We start from the raw sequence: 19,545 nt of genomic DNA, 5'->3' as shown, positions 1-19,545 counted from the left end.
ACAAGTCTCGGCCTTGAGGCCACTTGATGCAACAGGAATGTTTGTAGATAAATAAACACACATGGAATGAATCAATGTCTACATGGAAGACCTGGCGTTAACCTCTGATTCAGTTGGAGATTTTTTTTTTGTTTTTTGAAAAATCAAGTATCTGTTTCTTTATTTCTGGATTTCCGAAGGCTTCTTTTGGGGAGCTTCGTGGCTTTTCTATGCCCTCACCTATACTCTTCTGTGATGGATGGGCTAATGGGGGGGATATGGAATTCCAGGCTGGCTTCAGTGTCTCCAGAGAGTTGGGGTGCTGGATGAGCAAAACAGAGATGTTGGTTTTTTTCAATGAGATTGGGCCCTGGCAACTTGCCTCTGTGTTCATAGGGTTTGGTCACGCTGTGATGCTCACAGACGTGCTGCAGACAGTGAGCGAGGAGCAAAGATGAGTCCAGTCTCCGGTGGCCCTTGGCTGCCTTGCTTTCTAAGAAGAGAATATTTTCAGTGTTTTTATGGGCAAACTAATTCTAAGGACTTAATATTTGGATTCTGAAAGCTGGGGGTGCCTGGGTCGCTCAGTCAGTAAAGTGTCTGACTTCGGTTCAGATCATGATCTCACTGTTCGTGAGTTCAAGCCCCGTGTCAGGCTCTGTGCTGACAGCTCAGAGCCTGGAGCCTGCTTCGGATTCTGGGTCTCCCTCTCTCTCTGCCCCTGCCCCGCTCATACTCTGTCTCTCTCTCTCTCTCTTAAAAATAAATAAAACATTAAAAAAGTAATACAGTAAAAGCTGGTGCGAGATAAGCTCCTCCTACACAAACCAGTCATTAATCTATTTGCAAATCTTTTCGAAATTCCTGCGTGTACTTCTGGACCCTCAATGCACTGCACCCTTTTTTAGTAATTTTATTTGGTTCTTCTGTTTGTCAGGTGGATTTGTTTATGCCATGAGTTTCTTCCCCTGATCTTCATACCTATATACCTATATACCTATATATATTTTATACACACACACACACACACACACACACACACACACACACACACACATTGACACATCCCCTTTTTCCCACATCCCATCTGAGTCAAAGGGAAGGGGTTTACATTTAGGTTCCTCCATAGAGAGGAATCTTTGTCCCCAAATCACAGTCTGTCATTCATGATGCGGGTTTTAATGATGTCCCTCACTGCAGGCATCACAGGGACAGGGTTGAGGTGAGCCGGCCTTGGGTTTGAATTCAGGCTTTCTGCCGACTTATTTGTCCTTAGGCAAAGTGTCGAAAAGCCTTGCTTTTCAAAAATGATCCTTACAGTGGAGATCCTAATAAAGAGCTTTGAGAACTGTTGTAAGGATTTGAGGTGATTCCTGTAAAATACTTTTCCACTGCCACAGGGTCTCAGTAAATGGTATTTTACCATTATCTCCTAGGCCACCGTGCTCTGCACACATCTTCCCTGCTGACAGCGCTCTTATTATTTCAGCGGTTGTTAAAACTGTGGTTTCTGTTAACCTGGTTACAGAAAATTTTCCACTTGACACCCCCATAACCATTGGGCCAGAGCAGTCCCTGCCTCCAGTCACAGTATTTCCCTGCACTCACGCATACTTAACCAAACTTGAGGTAGGACTTCGGTCACGTTTCCAACTCAGAAGCTTTATTTTCAGGCATTGCCCTCGCCTCGCCAATAGGGACGTTTCTTGGAATTGTCATAATCAGGGCATAAAATTATTTTGACTGCCGAAGCACTCTCTTCTTTGCCCTGGGACCCTTTCTTTCCTTGGGAGCGACCTCAGGCATCCGAGGTCTGGGACAGAAACACTTCCACCTGTGTATACGGCAAACCAGGGGGAAACGTCACTCTTGCCTGTGAGGGTCCAGGCCCGCAGATGCATTTGGCAAACCTGCTGAAGATCATAAGCCTCAGGACTTGAAAAAGCCCACTGATCTTTCTTTCCTCTCTGCACCCCGTCCCTTCTGTCCCCCAGCAAAAGCCTGTGAGACCTTCCCAGCTTCTAGCCCACTTTCCCTAAAGTGCTTCGCAGCTAAAGACGTCTGTGGGAACCGTGAAGCTCTGGGATGTGCCACTTGCTCATTGCAGTGGTTGATTTACAGCCAGAATCTGGCACCTAGAGAAGGGGATCCTGTGTCTTTAAACAGCTGTGTGCCAGTGTGTGTAAATGTGCTTGCTAATCCAGTGACTAATTCAGTATATTATAAAGCAGCCGTGAGCAGGCTGCCAAGGCAGGGCTGTATCCCAACTGAGTGGGGTGTAAGGCTCAGAGAATATTCTTCCTTGAATTCTGCCACACCACCCGTCTCTGGAATGGAGTCAGAATTTCATCCGTCTGTCCCCTGCACCAGACTCGGCACTTGCCTTCTCCTGGTTCCTGTCCTGCTCTCAGCCCCGACTCTTCTCTTTCCTCCTCCCCCTCCCTCCATTTCTTGGGTCAGTTTATTTACTCATCTGAGGGTGGAGCCCGTGCTCATTCTGAGTCAGGGCCACGGAACCAATCAGAACTGCTCCGGGGCATTCCAGGGGACAGAACTCATGATCCCTCTTGGAAAAGAATTTTCCAAAAGATCTCTTTTGGTCACAGTGCTGGGACTGCACCTTCTTTGGTTCATGTCCAGTGAGCCCTGGCCGGGTGTTTGTTTGCCTGAAGCCCTGTTCTGTCTGCCCTTCCTTTGTCTCCCTCCAGGGGTTGGGAGAGAAACCTCCAGAAAGCACCAGGTTCTGATGGAAATTTCTTTCTCTTGAAAGCCTTGTAGGATAGGAATCTGAGTGTTTGGGCAGCATCTCCTGGGGACATCTTGGAGTTTGGGGAATGTGAGGTGTTCTGGAGGCTGTGGCCCTCCCCTCAGTGTTTATGTATTAGTGGCTCTGGAAGTTGTAGACATCACATGTCTGCCTCTGGAAATGGACCTTGCCCGGCCTCTCCCGTGGTCTCCAGTGAGCAGAGCCTATCTGTCATCTCAGAAGGCTTTCCTATGGCAGAGTCCCAGCCTCTCCATCTTCCCTTTTCTCTATAATGCCATCCATCTGCCATTGGAGTTGGCCTTCATACCTTGACCACCCCCTGCTGCTGTCTCTCACCCCCTACACGCAGGACATCAGCAAGTTGTTTCCTGCCCTCTTCCCCAAGGCTTCTGGAGCCCAGCCACATCACTTCGTCTCCATTGCAAAACCTTTTGTCTTAGTCATTGTTGTATCGCCCATCATGAGATGTGACTCTGTGGCTATTGCTTGGGTGCCTATGTGAGGTTTGTTTCCCCCGCTAGAAGGGAAACTCCGAGTGAAGGCTCTGTGTCTTCCCATCACCAAGGCATTGCGCGGCTCATAGCAGGTGGCTCCCTAGCTCTTAAAAAAATGGTGATGTATTAAGACGGAGATTTAATTTCTATAATATAAAACTCACCATTTTAAAGTGTGCCGTTCAGTGGTTTTTAGTACATTCACAGAGTTGTACAACCATCACTGATGTGTAATTCTAGTACATTTTCATCAGCCCTGAACGGAAACCCCAGACCCATGAGCAGTCAGTGGCTCTTTTTGCATAAAGGAATGCCAGCGAGGCTGCCCCACAGAGGAACGAAGAAGTGGATCCGTGTGTCCTGAGAAGAGCCCCTGCTACTCTCCCTGGTGATCCAAGCACTTTCCTGGAGGGGGGGGGTGCTCTCTGCATGTCCACAGTCGCTAAAGACCCTCCCATCCCCTGCCGCCTCACCAGTCAAGCCCCAGCCTTATTCTGGTGGCTCCCTTGGTTAGGTTCCACCGTGTGCAGAAAGCCAGTGGATGTCTGGGCAGAGTAATGAGTGCTTTCGCCAGCTGCATGCCGACCATTCAGTCCGAGAGCTGGGGGCTGCGGTGGCTGCAATTTCCTAATGGCTTCCTGATGAGGCAGAGCCATTTATTAGCAGCGGATGAGGGCTGAGGGCTGTGGATCTTTGTCTCTCTTTCCCACCTGATGCAGGCAGATGGAGAGTGGCTTCTGCTCCCTCTCCCTTCTGCATCGATCACTTGGTCACTGCTCTCCACCTATTGGCCTATCATACCCATTGATCTGGAGAGCAGGTCTGCCTGGAGACCTCAGCCTCTGGGGTTTGCCACCTGGAGAGCCATCCGGTGCCTTCTGCTCTGGGCCGGTGTGGGTGGGACTCTGGGGCAGCAGTGGGCTTGTTGGAAGGTTTGGGGCCATTAGGAGAGAGAGGCCTGTTCCGATAAGAGAGAAACACACAAACCAACCAGTGCGTGGAGCCTGAGAGATCACAGCTGGGTGTATCTATCCCTAAGTCCTTAGCTCCCTAAATTTAAATGGATTTCATTTAGGACTGGAGCTGCCTGTGTTACTTTGGGAGATGGCCTCTGGAGTCAGACATGTGGTCTGACTGATTCATTAATTAGAAGCATCAGGTTCAGCGTACAGGCCAATGGCCTTGATTTTATGTTCTGGCTTTTTCAGTGGCGTTTGTTGTATCCCCTCTACCCGATCGGAGGACCAGCAGGACTGGAATGTTATAGAATCTTTGAATGGCATGATGGTGATCCATGCTCCTTTCAGGTTGAGGTTAACAGGTCACTAAAATTAACTGCTGCCTTCACTCTGGATTCATAGGAATAGCACCCTTAAATTTTAAAGCTGTTACATACAGCGGTATCACGCAATTGAAGTTAGGCATTGAAGGTTGCTTGCTTTCGAGTTCCTGGTATTCAGCCGGACTCTCTCGTCAAAGGAAACGCTTCTGTATTAGAGCCTGACCATCGATATTGAAAGCTTACAGTCTGCGCTGGGAACAGGGAGCATCATGGGTCTGTACCATCCCATCATGTGTATTGGATCTTCGTTTAGATTGATCCTCTGTGATTTTTAGGAACTTGGGGGAGGGGGAGCTGTGGTTGTCCAGAATGATGAACCTGATCTTGATAGTAGCAAAGTTGTGAGGGAGACCAACTCCTCCCAGGTCCACTGCCTTAGTTAAACAGCAATGGTGTAGAGAGAAAAAAAAAAATACTGAACAGGGAATCAAGAGGTCTAGAATTAGTAACCCTGTGACCAAGGGCACATTGATGTCACCTCCCTGAGTTTCACCTTCCCTGTCTGTAAAAGAAAGGGTTTGAACTAGCTGACACCTACAGGCCCTTCTGATTCTGGGTACTGAGAATCACGTAGGACCCCAGACCAGTGACAGAGCTCGGCCCCTCCTCCCCTCTATGAACAGCCTGCTTTTCATTCATCTTGTAATTACGTCGAGTTGCCGGGAAGGAGAACATCCCTCTAAGGAGTTGTTAAAGTTTTATAGCAAATTCTATAAATTCCTCTTTCCTGCTTTTTGGCCCCAGATAAGGCTTTATGTGTCATATCGCTATAGTGAGGTCGGTATAGAGGAGGAGAGACAAGGAAAAGTGTGAACACACAAGTGGGGTGGATGGGATGATAGTTACTGCTCAAGGCCATAAAAAAGGCCAAAGTTGAAGATACAGGGGCCAAAATTATAGATTAGGTGGATCTAAACAAACCTTGGAGTGGCCTCAGATGATAGGTTTAAGCAGTGAACCTAATGATTTAGGGGGAATACCCATAATCCCTTTGAGGCAATCTTTCTTCATCCTAAGTACTCCTTTAGCAGCTCAGGGAACCTGAGCTGGTACTCTGAAATTACTACCTAAATCCCTCAAAGCAATAGGATTTCTGATTCCTCATTAGGGACGTACAATCACGTTTACTAAACTGAGCGCGGCCTTTTATTTCATGAGTTGTTGAATACATAAAGCCTGATGGTATAAGCTCCAGATGTGCTGTGTTAGGGCAACGCCGTCGGGTTTTGGTACATTTTATCGGGTGTGCAGGCATTTTTGAAGACCGATAGGTCTTGGGCAGGGCTGTCCCAGCCACTTGCCAAACATACCTTGGGTGTTAACTTTTGCATCTTCTCTGATGTCAGCCCCGCTTCAGGATGAGAATTTGTGTCTCTGACTTCTTCCTGCTGCTGCCATGTGGCTCCCATGTGGCTCTCTAAATTTTTTTTTTAATGTTTATTTGTTTTTGAGAGAGACAGACAGAATGCGAGTGGGTTAGGGGCAGAGAGAGAGGGAGACACAGAATCCGAAGTGGGCTCCAGGCTCCGAGCCGTCAGCCCAGAGCCCGATGCGGGGCTCGAACTCACAAGCTTCGAGATCATGACCTGAGCCGAAGTTGGACGCCCAACCGACTGAGCCACCCAGGCGCCCCACCCATGTGGCTCTCTTGAATTTCCCTGGGATGGTTCAGCAGAGCCCTTGGAGTAGAAGGCAAGGTTTAGCCTGTTGGGAGCATGGGTGGTGGAGTCCAGGAAGCAGTGTTTGAACGAAGCAGTGGGTCCGCTCAGGTGGCTCACGCACCTACTTCCATCCTCAGAGATTGGCGTATTTCAGGTGGTCCGATGTTTCTTCTGCATTTCTGTCTCCGCCATCTGCCTAGAAAGAAAGATGTGCAGGAGTGTTTGCATGTTGTGGTACATATCATCTTAGCCTGTAATTCAGGTTTCTTAGACCACCCTCAAGTGGTCTAAACCCTGGGCATCTTGACTCAGGGACTTCTGAAGTCTCCGAAGAGGGTGTGGGGTGGTGAAGGAATACAACGCGTCACTCTTAACCATTTGTCGTTTGCACCGGCTGCAGCCACGTCCGGCACCTGTCTGCCCTGTGCTTAAGCTTTTAAATTCCAAAACATTGTTTCTAGTTCCCTGTGAATGTGGTGACATTACCTGGGGTAGTTTCAATGACACGTCCTAAGCTATTTCAATATAAAGGAGGAAAAGGATCTTAATGTTTAGGCTCCTTTCTGCCTATTTCGAGTTGGTTTTCTAGGAGCAAGGAGGGGAGTTGGTGACAGGAGCTTGTAGGCATGAATGGGAAGCGGAAATTACTCCTCGGATTAATTGCTGCTTAATCTCTGTATCAGCCATGAGTTTCTTGCCTTTGGGAGAGATCAGCTTTGCACTTAGGATTCTTGAGGCTGTAAGGTTGGACCGGATCGGGAAGGTGCAGTCGCTGGCCACCTGTGGCTCGTGGATGCTGAGGGCTGTCTGTGGAGGGGTGCAGCAGGGTGACTGCCTGCAGGGCTCACTGCCGCGTCCCTACCCCTCCTTCCCTGGCTCGGCTGTGTCCGTGTTCATTTCGGTGTCAGTGACAGGCTGAATGTGGCTACTGCCGGTTCTTTTCAGGAAGGATTGGAGGATTCAGAATATAAGTAACACAGTAACTATTGTATACCTAAAACTAATACAACACAGTCTGTTAACTATACGGGAATTAAAAGAAAAGAAAAAAATTCAAAGAGAAGCGGAACCATATAAAAAATGGAATGTAAGTAACACGGGAAGGATTGAGATTGATGATCACTCCAGGGGCGCCGGGGTGGCTCAGCCGGTTAGGCGTCGGACTTCAGCTCAGGTCATGATCTTGCGGTTTGTGAATTCAAGCCCCTCGTTGGGCTCTGTGCTGACAGCTCAGAGCCTGGAGTCTGCTTCAGATTCCATGTCTCCCTCTTGCTCTGCCCTCCCCTGCTCATGCTCTCTCTCTCCTCAGAAATAATAAACAAACATTAAAAAATTAAAAAAAAAAGATTGATGATCACTCCAAAGTAATGTTAGAGCAGAAGATGACCTTTCCAGAAAAGAGAGAGACTGTTCGAAGGGGCTGAAATTAAAGGGGAGGCAGAGATCGTACGTATTTGTGAGTTTCAGCTCCTAGCCTCTTTCTGCTAGCTCCAAAGGAGTGAGGAGGGAACTTTCCTGCAGGAAAACTCATAGTGCCTCGAGACATGTGTACTGAACAGATCTGATAGGACTCCTCTGTTTCAGGAACCATAGAGTTGACCTCCAACTACTGGCTAGGCTTCCCTTGACATCCCCACCTTCCTTTGATCTCTATAGAGAAAGGCCTTCATTGCTTTGGCCTGGCTGAGCAGCAGTTACACATATGACCTACCCCTTCTCAGTGACGGCTGTATTTTAGCAAGTAGGCAAGCAGACTTCACTTGGCAAAAGAGATCCTTTAGGCTAAGAAGAAACTATGCAAGCAAAAAGGAGCCTGTTATAAGCAGGCAGCATTCTTGGTGACCTCATCTTCCTCCCAGCTCGGGTCCAGTTGGAGCTGTGCATACAGGGCAGACTTCCAGTTCCTCCTGTCTGGGACTCACAGTGGCAGATATAAATAGACCAAGACTTTGTCTGTAGCCATTGTTCCCTAAATGCCCATTGTTTCTGGATGCAAAGTGGCTGCAGCTCCCTCCCTCCCTCTCTCCATCTCTCTCTGTCTCTCTTTCTCTTTCTCTCTTGTTCCCTCCCTCCCTCCTCTCCTCTCTCCCTGCCTCCCTCCCACCCCCCTCCGTCTCTGGGTCTCTCTCTCTTTCTCTCCTTGTGTAGAGATCTGAATCCCAGCTCTCATTCCCTCAGCTGCCTTTGCACTTGCCTGGGCCTTAGTGACAAACTGGGAGAACTGGCTTCCTGGGCAGAGCATCTGAAAATTGTAGCCTCAGGTTCTGACTCCAGTGAAGGTTTTGTTCAAGTGTTTCCATGATATATCTGTGCTGAAAGTGAGGATATGGGGATCCAGCGGTGGTAAAATCAGGAGCATTTGTAACTGGTTGAGCAGCTGTACCCAAAGGGTCTTGTTGAATGCGCCCGTGTCAGAATGATGCATGGTCTCTGGTGTTATGGGGCTCAGGACTTGGTCATTGCCTTTTCAACATTTTTATCGGGGGGTCAGATTGGAGAAGGACACAGAAAGCATACTTACTGAAGCGCACATGGCACAGAGCTCATAGAATGAGGACAGATTCGTGATACAAAAATGATCTCCACACGTGGAAACATGGATCCAAACAAACGAGGTCAAGTTCCATAAGGATAAATGTGAAGCCTGACACTGAGGTTAATAAGATTCAGTCAACGGGTGCAGAACTGGCTGAACTTCAGTCCCTGTGGAAGAGTAGGCCTGGGAGTGCACTCTGAGTGGCCTCTGTCGTGTGGCTGTTGGAAAACCCTGTGGCCGGCTGGGCCCACAGAGGTGGACCGTGTAGGGTGATTGTGTCCTTTTCTCTTGAGAAGTATGAAGTTGGCCTGGCTCAGGATGCTCTGTAGGAACACGGGCTCACAGGAACGCTTCTGGGTGGCAGGGGGCAGATGGGCACGAACCATACCGTCCTGAATGGTTGAAGGAACCACCAAGGAATTTGAAAGCCTGGATAGAGGCGGTGACGGTGGGATGTTAAAGCCGTTGGTAAGCCGATAGATGAAGAAAGTTTAAACCTGTATGCGTGGCTTCAGCCTCCAGCACGAGGGGCAAAGGCTAGAACTCATTAGAAGGCAGATGTGAGCTCAGTGTGTGTGATCACTAAGAAATCATTATTGTGGTCTGGGAGGGAACCTGAGTGGTCCTCACAAAGGACCAAGCGACTGCATGTCTTAGGAAGTCAGGTGTTGTCCTAAAAGACCGCCGTGGGCCCTTCTGGGAAGCCTGGTGATTGGGTCTCCGGTCCAGCCCTACCTCTGATTGTCATTGCTCCCTACCACACAGTCCCTTGTCCACCTGGGGAGCCTGGGCAGGCTACGTAGGTAGAGCATATAGCTTTACTGGCTGTGGTTGGCATGTTGAGAAGCTTTGTCCCTGCACTCGGCAAACGGGCTTACGTATTCTTATTTTTCACTGCGGTTTCCCTGGGTTGAAGGCAGACAGTTGCACTGTGTGAATGTGTGTGCGTACGCGTTTTCCTTCTGTGTCCAGATTTATTTATTAAAAGAAAAACACATCTGCATAAAAAAGCCTTAGAACACAGGAAGAATGTCCACTTTGTTTTTCTTTCTGTAGCACCAAGACATGTGGGGTTTCAGCTTCCTCTGAGGGGTTTTTGAAGACCGGCTTTCATCTCAGACAAGGCTTTTTCCCATTGGAAAAAAACGGTCCTTTTTTGGTTTAAAAAATGTATTTATATAATGTATAAATAAATAAGAAAGTCGAGGGAGAATTTCCTTTCAAAATTGATGGAAAAATGCTGCTTTCTGAACATCATTAATTGGAAGTTGCTGGATCTTCCCAGCCCACTTCTCCTCTGCTCTCTGGCCTTTATGGCGGGTTTAAGATTTCCCAGTATTTGCTTCCTCTGCGTTCTCCTCTCGTTGCCTCTCTTTTCCGTCTCTGCCCTCCTGCCTTCTGTCTTCCCTGCCAGCTCTCCCCCTCCTCCTCCTCTCCCAGCTCCTCTCTGTCTGCTCACCCTGTGCACCCTGCCCCCCACCCCTTGCCCCTCTTCCTTCTAGCCTTTGCCGGGCTAGCCTTCAGCCACTGGAGCCCTCGCTGCAAGAGGCCTGTCTCTGTGTTTGTTTCCTGCGTGGGAGGGAGAGGCAGGCCTTGAGAAAACAGTTCAAAAGTGCAGAAAAACTTTACCTCTTCCAGCCTAAATAAACGGGCTCTACTCCATTTGTTTGCCCAGATTTTTCCTTTGCCCGTGGAGAAAACTCCTCATCCTCCACCTTGATCAGCCTGGCCTGCCTGGTGATCCTCATGAGCCCCCGCCATGCCTGTCTTGCCCCCATACCCAGGCATCAAGTGGGCCCCGAGCCAGGGGATTCTGGGTAGGTCGTGCGGTAGAGCCCCTAACAGCTCTGGTGACGTGACTGCTCTCTGCAGAGGGTCTCAGGGATTGAGGTGCTTTCCTTCTCCAGGAAGGATTTTCTCTCTAATAAAAATGATGGGGGAAATAGAAAGACATGTCCTTGTGCTCAGCATTTCTCCCTGCCCGGCTTTAACCTCTGCTAATAGGTCTGGGTAGAAAAAATAGCTGGCTTTAGTGTCCGAGGATCTGGGTGCGAGTGCTGGTTAGACCACAAGACCGGCTTGACTGTCTCAGCTGTCACTCGGGGTGGTGGAGATGAGAGTGCACACTTCGTTGTTTGCAGGGTCATAATGGAGTATGGGAGCAAACGTTCTGCAACGGGGGAAATTCTGTTCCGATAACCGTGCTGGAAATTAAGAGGCGGTGCACTGGGGGTGGGGTGGGGGGGGCAATTGAAGTGAAATAAATTGGTCAGCCCAGTTAACCAGCATCTCCGGGATCTCAGGCTGTGAGGCATCGAAGACTGATACGTAAACTAGGAGTGGTGGAAGCAAGATGTAGGATGTCACATATTTCCCTGGGTCATCTTGGGTGGGGTTATCTTCTGCCACATGGGTACCAAGAGCCAATGGTCCTGTCATGGGGATTTCAGTTGAAGGCAGGACAGGAGTTTGCCCTCACAGAAGTATGAGACGGGAGAAGAGCCAGTAGGATCTCCTGTAACTGTCTGCAAAGCCTTGGGGTAGAAAGGGGCTGGTTCATGCTTTCGTCCTGAATAATGTGGAAACACGGCTGTGTGTTTTTCTCCGTGGTGTTCATGACAAAGAAGTCGCACAGTTTGGGGATGTTCAGGACTTGTAAAATGTGTGATATGGTGGGAATCAAGTGTGATCCTGCCCACAGGAAATGATATGAAACACGTGACACACTCTGTAAATGGCTTTACATGATCATTTAAGAACTTTTAGTTTTTCTTGAAAATACTCTATGGAGCCGGGCCTTTTATGCAGGCATCCTAATCTCAGTAGTTAAATCGCGAGAGAGTCAGTCCATTTCAGGGCACGTGATTGGGGTCAAGTGCAGCTTGGGTTTGGGCAAGCTGCAAACCTACAGAAGAGAGTTTTGAGCACAGAATTACCATTTTGTGTTGTGGCACATTGGCTCTAAAGTGGCACTCTTAGGAAGTGCTGAACACCAAAAGGCATCTTCGGTGCATTGGATCCTGTAGCTGTGAGGTCTTCTCCTGGCAGGACGCATTTGAGAGGCTGTTGCTGCAAGAAAGATTCTCTCGTTTGCAGATTTCCCGCTTAGTCTGGTAAAACAAAGAGCCAGATTCAGGAGATGTCAATTTCCAGTGACATCTCAGAATCAGATTTTTTTGCAATAAGTTTTTCATTTTCTCAGGTGCTTCCTTGTACCTGGCGAAATGGCCAGAGGCCTTCTCCTTGCTGTCTCTTGAACATCAGGAAATAAAATTGTGTACATTTTTTGTTTGTTTGTTTGTTTTTGTTTTTAGTCTTGGTATTTTTTCAAGACACTTTTTAGTTCAGGTCACCAAGAATTTACTGAGCACCTACTATGTAGTAGGCTCCGGCATTTTCACACACGTTTAATTTAATTTAATCTCATCCTCACTGCAAGGAGGGGAGAGAATCCTGGGTAACGAAAGAATGCTCTGTCTCAGTGGTCTTGGAGACCCTGTCTCTGGCACCTTCACTTGGCCAGGGCTGCTAGAAACAGACAAACAAACAAACAAACAAACAACATGTGATTTAGGAGTCCTTCCACTTGTTCCTATATTTCCTCTTTCAGGCCATTTGCCCAACGTTTAGGGTAGGAGAGTTGAACTATTCTAAGGAAAGAGCAAGAAAATTTAGCTGTAGGGCCCAGGGGGCAGTTCTGTTTTCTGGCTCAGATTCTGGAACGGAAGAGCCTCTCTGGGTTTCCCTGAACACCTGGAATTAATTTGGGTTTTGCTCTGACTTCGAAACATTTGCTGAGGTGGAGGATGGTGGAGGGGGTAGGAAAGAAATAAATCCAGTGATTAAAAATAGCTTTGCATGTCAGGTGCCTGAACGGATTTGGGAACATGCCTGCAATCCCTTTTGTCTGGCAGGTCTGAACTCCGGCGCTGCCGAATTACAACTGCTTTCATTTGTTTTTCCTGCTCCCCTACCATGTAATGGTCAAGGGCTCATTGGAACCATGTGTGAGCCTGGTGAGTCACCAAATCCTCAGGACTTCGGCGGTAATAATGTGTTAAAACTCCTTTTGGGGGATGGGGCAAGGGTGGATGAAGGGAAGAAGGGAGCGGACTGAAGTCACTTCCTACAGATGTTCGATGTTCGGGAGTCCTCTCTGCAGGCTTCTTTTCCCAGGCCCGGCTGCAGGACCCGAGGCCGCTGTCCCAGTGCACTTGGGAGCATGCTGTGCCTCGCTGAGGACCATCTCTTTTGTCCCGAGGCGGCTTCCCCCTGAGAAGGGGCACCTACCTCTGCGCTGGCATGTCGTACCTGAGAGGTGTGCACTCCCCAGTGGCGGTGCACCTTGGCAGTGGAGCCGAGATGCTGTCACTGGAGACTGGCTTGCAATTTTGGTCACTCACGTCATTGGAGGGTGGATTGAGGATTTTGTGTACAACTTCTCCCACCCCCTACCCCCCCCCCCCCCCGCCTTTGGGATGGTTTTTTATTGGCCCGTGACTCTTAGGAGATTGGATATGTAAAGAGAAGGGCGGAAGCTGTGAGAAGTCTGTTTCAGAGCTCATGGTGTCCCATTACTTGGGGGCAGTGATGGACCATTTGGTAGGGATGGATGGCTCCACAAGGGCACCACGCCATATGTGCTTGCTGGAGCAGAGTCCTGCTTGCCCCTCACTGCCGTCACATCATTAGGTTTATGACAACGGAGCCGAGGGGCTGAGGAGGGACATCGATTTCCCTTCATTGCACTAACCACAGCCGGAAGCTTTGTGGATTATACGATCTAGTGCCTGCTACAGGCTTTAGACTCAGGAGCGTGGGAGAAAGAGGATCCTTCCAGGTCTCTTCATGCCCAGTTCCAATCCACCCTTCCGCAAATGAGAGAGAGGGCCGTGGAATGGGTTTTGAGATTCCCTTTCACATTTTTCAGAGATCCCAGTATCTTCACTGGGGGAAGTCCTCTTAGAGACCAGTGACAACTTTCCAGGAACAAGCTGCTCTGGAGTCCGTTATCAGTTGCTGGCCACAGCCAGTTTTTTCTATTTCTATTGATCTAAAAGAGTAAAGATGCCTTCCGTCCCACACTGGGACTTTCTAGGCGGCTTGGCACTCCCTTTTGGATGCTTCCCAGGAGCTCCAGCCTTTTCTTGCACACTCCAAAGTCACAGTTAGAAGTTCATGCGGACATTAACCATCAGGAACAATGATCCCTGCAGTCTCTTCTGGTAGGACACGGGAGTCAAAGGCACTGGCTTACCATCCCGATTTGAGTTCCTCTCTCTGATCCAACTTCCTCACGTTCCAGATCATGGTAGTGCTGCTTGAAAACAAGTTCTGTGGTTCAGATGGGCCAGTAAATAAAATGTACGCACCGTGGAAAGTAATCTTTATCATCTTTTTCCAGGAGTTTATCTGTCTCACGTAAGCTTTCACATTATGGTCCTCCTTTACCTAGAGAATGTCTTCGTGACAATAAAATATCTGTGGGTGAGAGGACGTGTGGCCTGGGATGAGCTTTACATGTCTTCAGTGTGTGAGGAAGGAGGCGAAATAGAATGGGTAGTGTTTTGATAGCTTTTGAATGGGATTTCATTGTACTAGTCTCTCTACTTTGGTGTATGTTTGAAAAGTGCCATAAGGAAAATTCAAAATGCTATGAGGGATGTTAGACCTATCAACAGACCTCTTTGTAGCAATGCCCCGATTAAGTGACTTATCCAGGGTGATTATGTTAGTGGCAAAACTGGGATAAGAACCCAGGGATTTTGAGCAACAGGCTGGGTCAAGCCCCCTGCACACCCCCCACGCCATCTTTCCCCCTTGTCTTTGGGGCTCTCTTTCCATTTGGGACTGTCGTTCTTATTTCCTCCCCCTATGAACCGGAAGATTTCTTCTTGATTTCCTTCACTTTAAGAAACGTATTTCAGTAAGACCTTATGTAACTAATGCACCTTATATGATGTGCATGATCACACATCAGGGTGACTCAGGGGTGAACACAGACAAGGAAGGAAGCCAGGTTGTCATTTCACTTGGGTACTTTGTATGGAAGGAAGGAAGCGTCCCTACCCGTATTCCCTCGGACAAGGACAAGACTACAGTTGATTCTGTAAATGGCTTTTAATTATGTCTTTATGGGGCTAGTTCTTAGGTCTGTAATTATTTCCTCGAATGTATCTAATTGTCAAACTAAGAAATAAACTTTAAGTTTATAATTATTTCCTCAAATGTGTCTAATTTTCAAACTAATAAAAGTCCAAAAAAGAAAGAAAGAAAGAAAGAAAGAAAGAAAGAAAGAAAGAAATGCAAGTCCCATTTTCCCCTCTCTGAGCTGTCAGACTTTTAGTTTTCTTGGATCTCTGATCTGTTCCTGTTTGCTGCATCAGTGGAGTAGAGTAGAAAGAGCTTGGATTGAAGAGTTCAAAGACTGGCTCTGTGGGGCACCTGGGTGGCTCAGTGGGTTAAGCGTCCGACTTTGGCTCAGGTCATGATCTCACGGTTCGTGGGTTTGAGCCCCACGTTGGACTCTGTGCTGACAGCTCGGAGCCTGGAGCCTGCTTCGGATGCTGTGTCTCCCTCTCTCTCTGCCCCTCCCCTGCTCCATTCTGTCTCTCTCTCAAAAATAAACATAAACATAAAAAAAAAGGCTTGCTCTGTGATTTCACGCCAGTCTCTTGCTCCCTTGGAGCTCTGTTTCCTCATCTGTAAAATGGGTATCCTGTAATATCTTCCCAGGACCCTCAGAAGTTTCCCGGGTGATATTGTGAAATAGTGTTCATGGAAGATCTTTGTGGACCAAAAAGCAGCTTTTGGCTGTAAGGCATGTTATTCATTCTTGGTGTTTCTTTCAGGCTGCTCTTCCTTGGGACAGCACTCACCACACACAGCTAATTATCATGGTAACCTGCTGGGGTTTGGCCAGTCTGATGGTTGTGCGAGACTGTGCAAGACTGGAATAATGCACCTGGCGTTTCTAGCGCTTGGCTTTGTCTTTCATCACCTAACCCTTCCTTTCCCGATGCTCCCCTTTTCTTCTGTAGTTTGAGAATGGTGAGGGGAGAAACATCTCAGGTCAGTAAGGCCATGGCCTGACTTTTCCCAGAACACACATCACTTCAGGCTTAGATTCTATGTAACATGGTTGATACGAGCCATTTGGTTTCAAACGACTTAAAGGGATGGTGTGAAAAGTCACATGAAAATGTCTTGCATGGGTTCTTGGACATCGAACAGCCCTAAACTTTGAGTTGCATATGAGTGAATCGAAACCCTTGTTCTGCGTTTGACTTAAACCATCCATGGGGTGTGTATAAGCTGTTGTTCACGGGTCAGGCCGCAGTGAAAAATGAGCAGATGTTTCCATAAGTTCAGAAGGCCCCTGGTTCGTTATGCCCTTACTGATTCAAGTAGTGCTACGTGCTCATTTCCGCCTCGATACTGTACAATCTTGGTAAGATGGAGTTTGGGACTATTCCTTATTCCCTAGCTTCTGTACAACTCTTTTCTCCAAAACTCACGGTGATTCTTATAAATATTAACCCACATGTAGGGTCCTAACCTAATCACTGGGTTAGAAACCTGATACGCTCATAATGTTTTCAATTTCTAATGCATCCTGTTTAGTCTTCACTGTATTGGCATAATATATCTTCAGGTCAGGTTCTCAGCATTTGGAGACAAACGTGTTATTTAAATTCAAGATACTGCCAATACAAATATTAACATGAAGGCCATTTTAGTACCTGTCCATGAAATATAATTAGTTAATTTCTCTCAGGGGGGGTCATTGATTAATTTCTAGATGCCATTCCTAAAATTAGAAATATTTGGTACCTAGTGCAAAAATGTTATAATGGGTAATGAGACCAAATGTGGCAGGAATGACAGGGATGCCTGCTTGGGCTACAGCAGGTTGGATTCTCCACCCGTGTAATGATGTCATTATTATTGTTGATCAGTGTAATTAATAGAACTGCTGCAGCCATGGATTAGCAGTGCGGTGGGGGGGGGGGGAGATTTTGCATTCGTATTTTATACAAAAAGAGTTTAATATTTGAGATTAATGTCTGCTTGGGTATGTTCATCGTCTTTTAAACACAGCGCCCATCCTGCTAATAAAGACGGGCCTGGCTGATTGTTCACTCGCTTGCAGAGGAGGTTTGAATTTTTTGAAACCAGCATTCCACCCGTTTTAACAAGGGAGAATAGCTCTGACTTTTCTGTCTGAATCCTTTGGGTCCAGGAGCAATGACATGCCTTCTGCTGAGCTCATCGAGTGCAAGTGCAGGTGTCCCAAGTTTGTGGGGTTGGCCTTTGCCAGTCAGCTGGGCTGTGAGCCCTTTTCCAAAGGATCCAGCACTTTGTGTCCTGGGCCAGGGACAAAGCTGATGGGTGCTGTACAGCTGCAGCTGACAGCGTGTGGACCAGGCTTTTGGAGATGGCATTGAGGTGGACAGGTGAAAGTAACTCCAGCTGCTTCTCTTGGAGAGAGCAAGCGAGAGCCTGAAAAGGCTGGTTCCCTAACAGGAAGCAGGAACACGCATGGAGAGTTGTCAGCCCAGCAGTCCTGTCCAGGCCATACTTCCAGAGTGTGTGGAGTTATAGGAAGCAGACTCCAGGAAACCTCTTTCTCAGGCTTTCTGCTGTCATCCTTGGCCTTCACATCACCTTGGCATCTTCTGTTTAGAAAATGCCTGGGGCCTCCTAGCCAATCTCCTCCTTCACTTCAGCTTGCAGCATAATCACTTTGTCCGTTTGGCCTGGCCTGTATTTTCCACATGGGTTGTCCCGGCCAGTATCCGCCATCAGTAAAGTTCTTTTCATCGAATCATAAATCAGTGGAGGGAACAAACACACAAAACAAAACCCACGCCGTTCGACTTCGTGGGTTTGTGTTGGACAGGCGTGAAGGGAAGGAAGGTTGATTCAAATTGGGACAACACTGAATTCACTGACCATTTGTTGATTGACTCGCATGTTCTGCGTGCTGGGAGGTAAGGATGCTACAGTTGGTCGTCCCTTTCAAAAATAATGCTCTGGGGTTAAAGAAAAAGTTACTTTCTCTGAGGTAAAGCTGACTTCGACTCTAAGTGGAGACACTTCTGGACCTCGCACTTAGCTGTTCTTGGGTGTGTGGAGTAGGCACAAAGGGGCGGCATTGATGTCTTTCTTGGTGACTCATGTGATTACTCCATTATTTGAAGGGCTGGATGTTATGTAATCAACATTTGATCCGCTCCCCCCCCCCCATTTTTCCCTCTTAACAATCTGGGATTTTCCATCATTTTGTCAACCTTCCTGGAGGCATGTTGGTTTTTCCACTAGATTACTAGATGTTCGGGGGCATTGTCCCAGGGCAGCCCAGACTCTCCACTCCCTAGACCTTCAGATTCACCCTCCGTGGCAGGGCCTGGGGAGCTGCTGCAGTGAACCCTTCTGTCCTTTCAGGGCAAAGCTGGACCCCAAGCTGGTTCCTGACAGCAACCCCCAAAGCAAACCAGAGGGCAAGTGCTGGCTCTCCTTTCTTATAATGTAGTTTCCATTCATTTTGATATTCAGAGGCAATATGTTTGCTCCTTTTTGCAGAGGTCATCTATTGTCATCTTTTCCCTTCTGTGTTTCCATTTTATTCAGCCAATAACACATTCTATGTGTCCAGGGAAGTTTTTTAAGTGGCCAGGGTTTAGAGATGGCTAGTCGAGGAACTTCTGCAGTAGCCGTGCCTGGAACTCAGCCATTGAATAAGTCAGTTTCATATGATACACTCCAGATTCAGGGTGAGGAAGAGGGCTTCTGGAAATTACTGCAATAAAGTGTAATCACTGCCTAAAGATCACGGACGGGATGGCTGGTAGGAATTCTCAGGTCATTTCTTTGCTGGTTGGCTTTTATATAGGAACTTGTGCCTGCGTTGAATGCAGAGAATTTTTACCTTGAGCCCTATTTGTGGATCTTTGCTTTGAACCTGTTCTCCAAGTACTAGAGGGATTGGACATAGAGATAAAAATACAGATGGATGTAGCCAAAGACGACATGTTTGCAAATGTACAGATTTTGATACCTTACTCTTCCTCACCACCTACAGAAATCAGGTTTTATAGATAGTACCTCCCATACGCACTTCAACTTTGTCCACCTACTTTATCTGTAACACCGTCTCCCTACTCAAAGCCACCATAATCTTTCACTGCAACTAACGCAATAACTTTTTACCAAATTTTCCCACCTCTATTCATAGTCACTGCCTCAACCATTCTTTACAGAACAGCTAAGGTGATCTCTCTCTCTCTCTCTCTTTTTTTTTTTCTCCTTTTTTTTTTTTTATTATGGTAAAATACACCTAACGTAAAATTCACCATCTTAACCATTTTTCAGTGTACAGGTCAGTGGTGTTACAGACATTCACAATGTTGTACAGCCATTGCCACCATCCACCTCCGGAACTCTTTCCATCTTGTGAAACTGAAACTCTGTCCCCGTTAAACTCCCCCGATCCCTTTCTCCTTCCAGGCTCTGGCAGCTACCTTTCTACTTCCTGTCTCTGTGAATTTGATTACTCTGAGTACCTCATATAATTTTTCTTTCTGTGATTGGCTTATCTCACTTAGCGTAATGTGTGGGTTTGTCCCGCGGAATAAGACCACATTGCGTGTATACACTAAATTTTGCGTATCCATTCATCTCTTGATGGTCACTTGGCTTTGCCTCCACATTTTAGCTATTGTGAATAATGCTGCTGTGAACAGAAGGATACGGATCTTTAAGAC

General features: G+C 47.5%; 1 protein-coding gene across 7 annotated transcripts in view; it reads left to right on the top strand.

The window, feature by feature from the left end:
- The window catches only part of ETS1 (ETS proto-oncogene 1, transcription factor), a 131,936-nt gene that overhangs the window by 77,652 nt on the left and 34,739 nt on the right, over positions 1-19,545 (top strand). The window contains exon 2 of one of the 7 annotated variants that reach the window (XM_043579795.1): positions 12,694-12,795. The exons of 5 other annotated variants lie outside the window; for them this stretch is intronic. In XM_043579795.1, the coding sequence (XP_043435730.1) occupies positions 12,694-12,795 (102 nt within the window). Of the gene's footprint in view, positions 1-12,693; positions 12,796-15,257; positions 15,264-19,545 lie in introns of those variants that run through there. One more of the 7 variants, XM_043579798.1, reaches the window with a different exon arrangement.

This window comes from Prionailurus bengalensis, chromosome D1 (assembly GCF_016509475.1).
Source record: "Prionailurus bengalensis isolate Pbe53 chromosome D1, Fcat_Pben_1.1_paternal_pri, whole genome shotgun sequence".
NCBI lineage: Eukaryota > Metazoa > Chordata > Mammalia > Carnivora > Felidae > Prionailurus > Prionailurus bengalensis.
The sequence above is the reverse complement of the archived record's forward strand: the minus strand, read 5'-3'. Positions and strand labels throughout refer to the sequence as shown.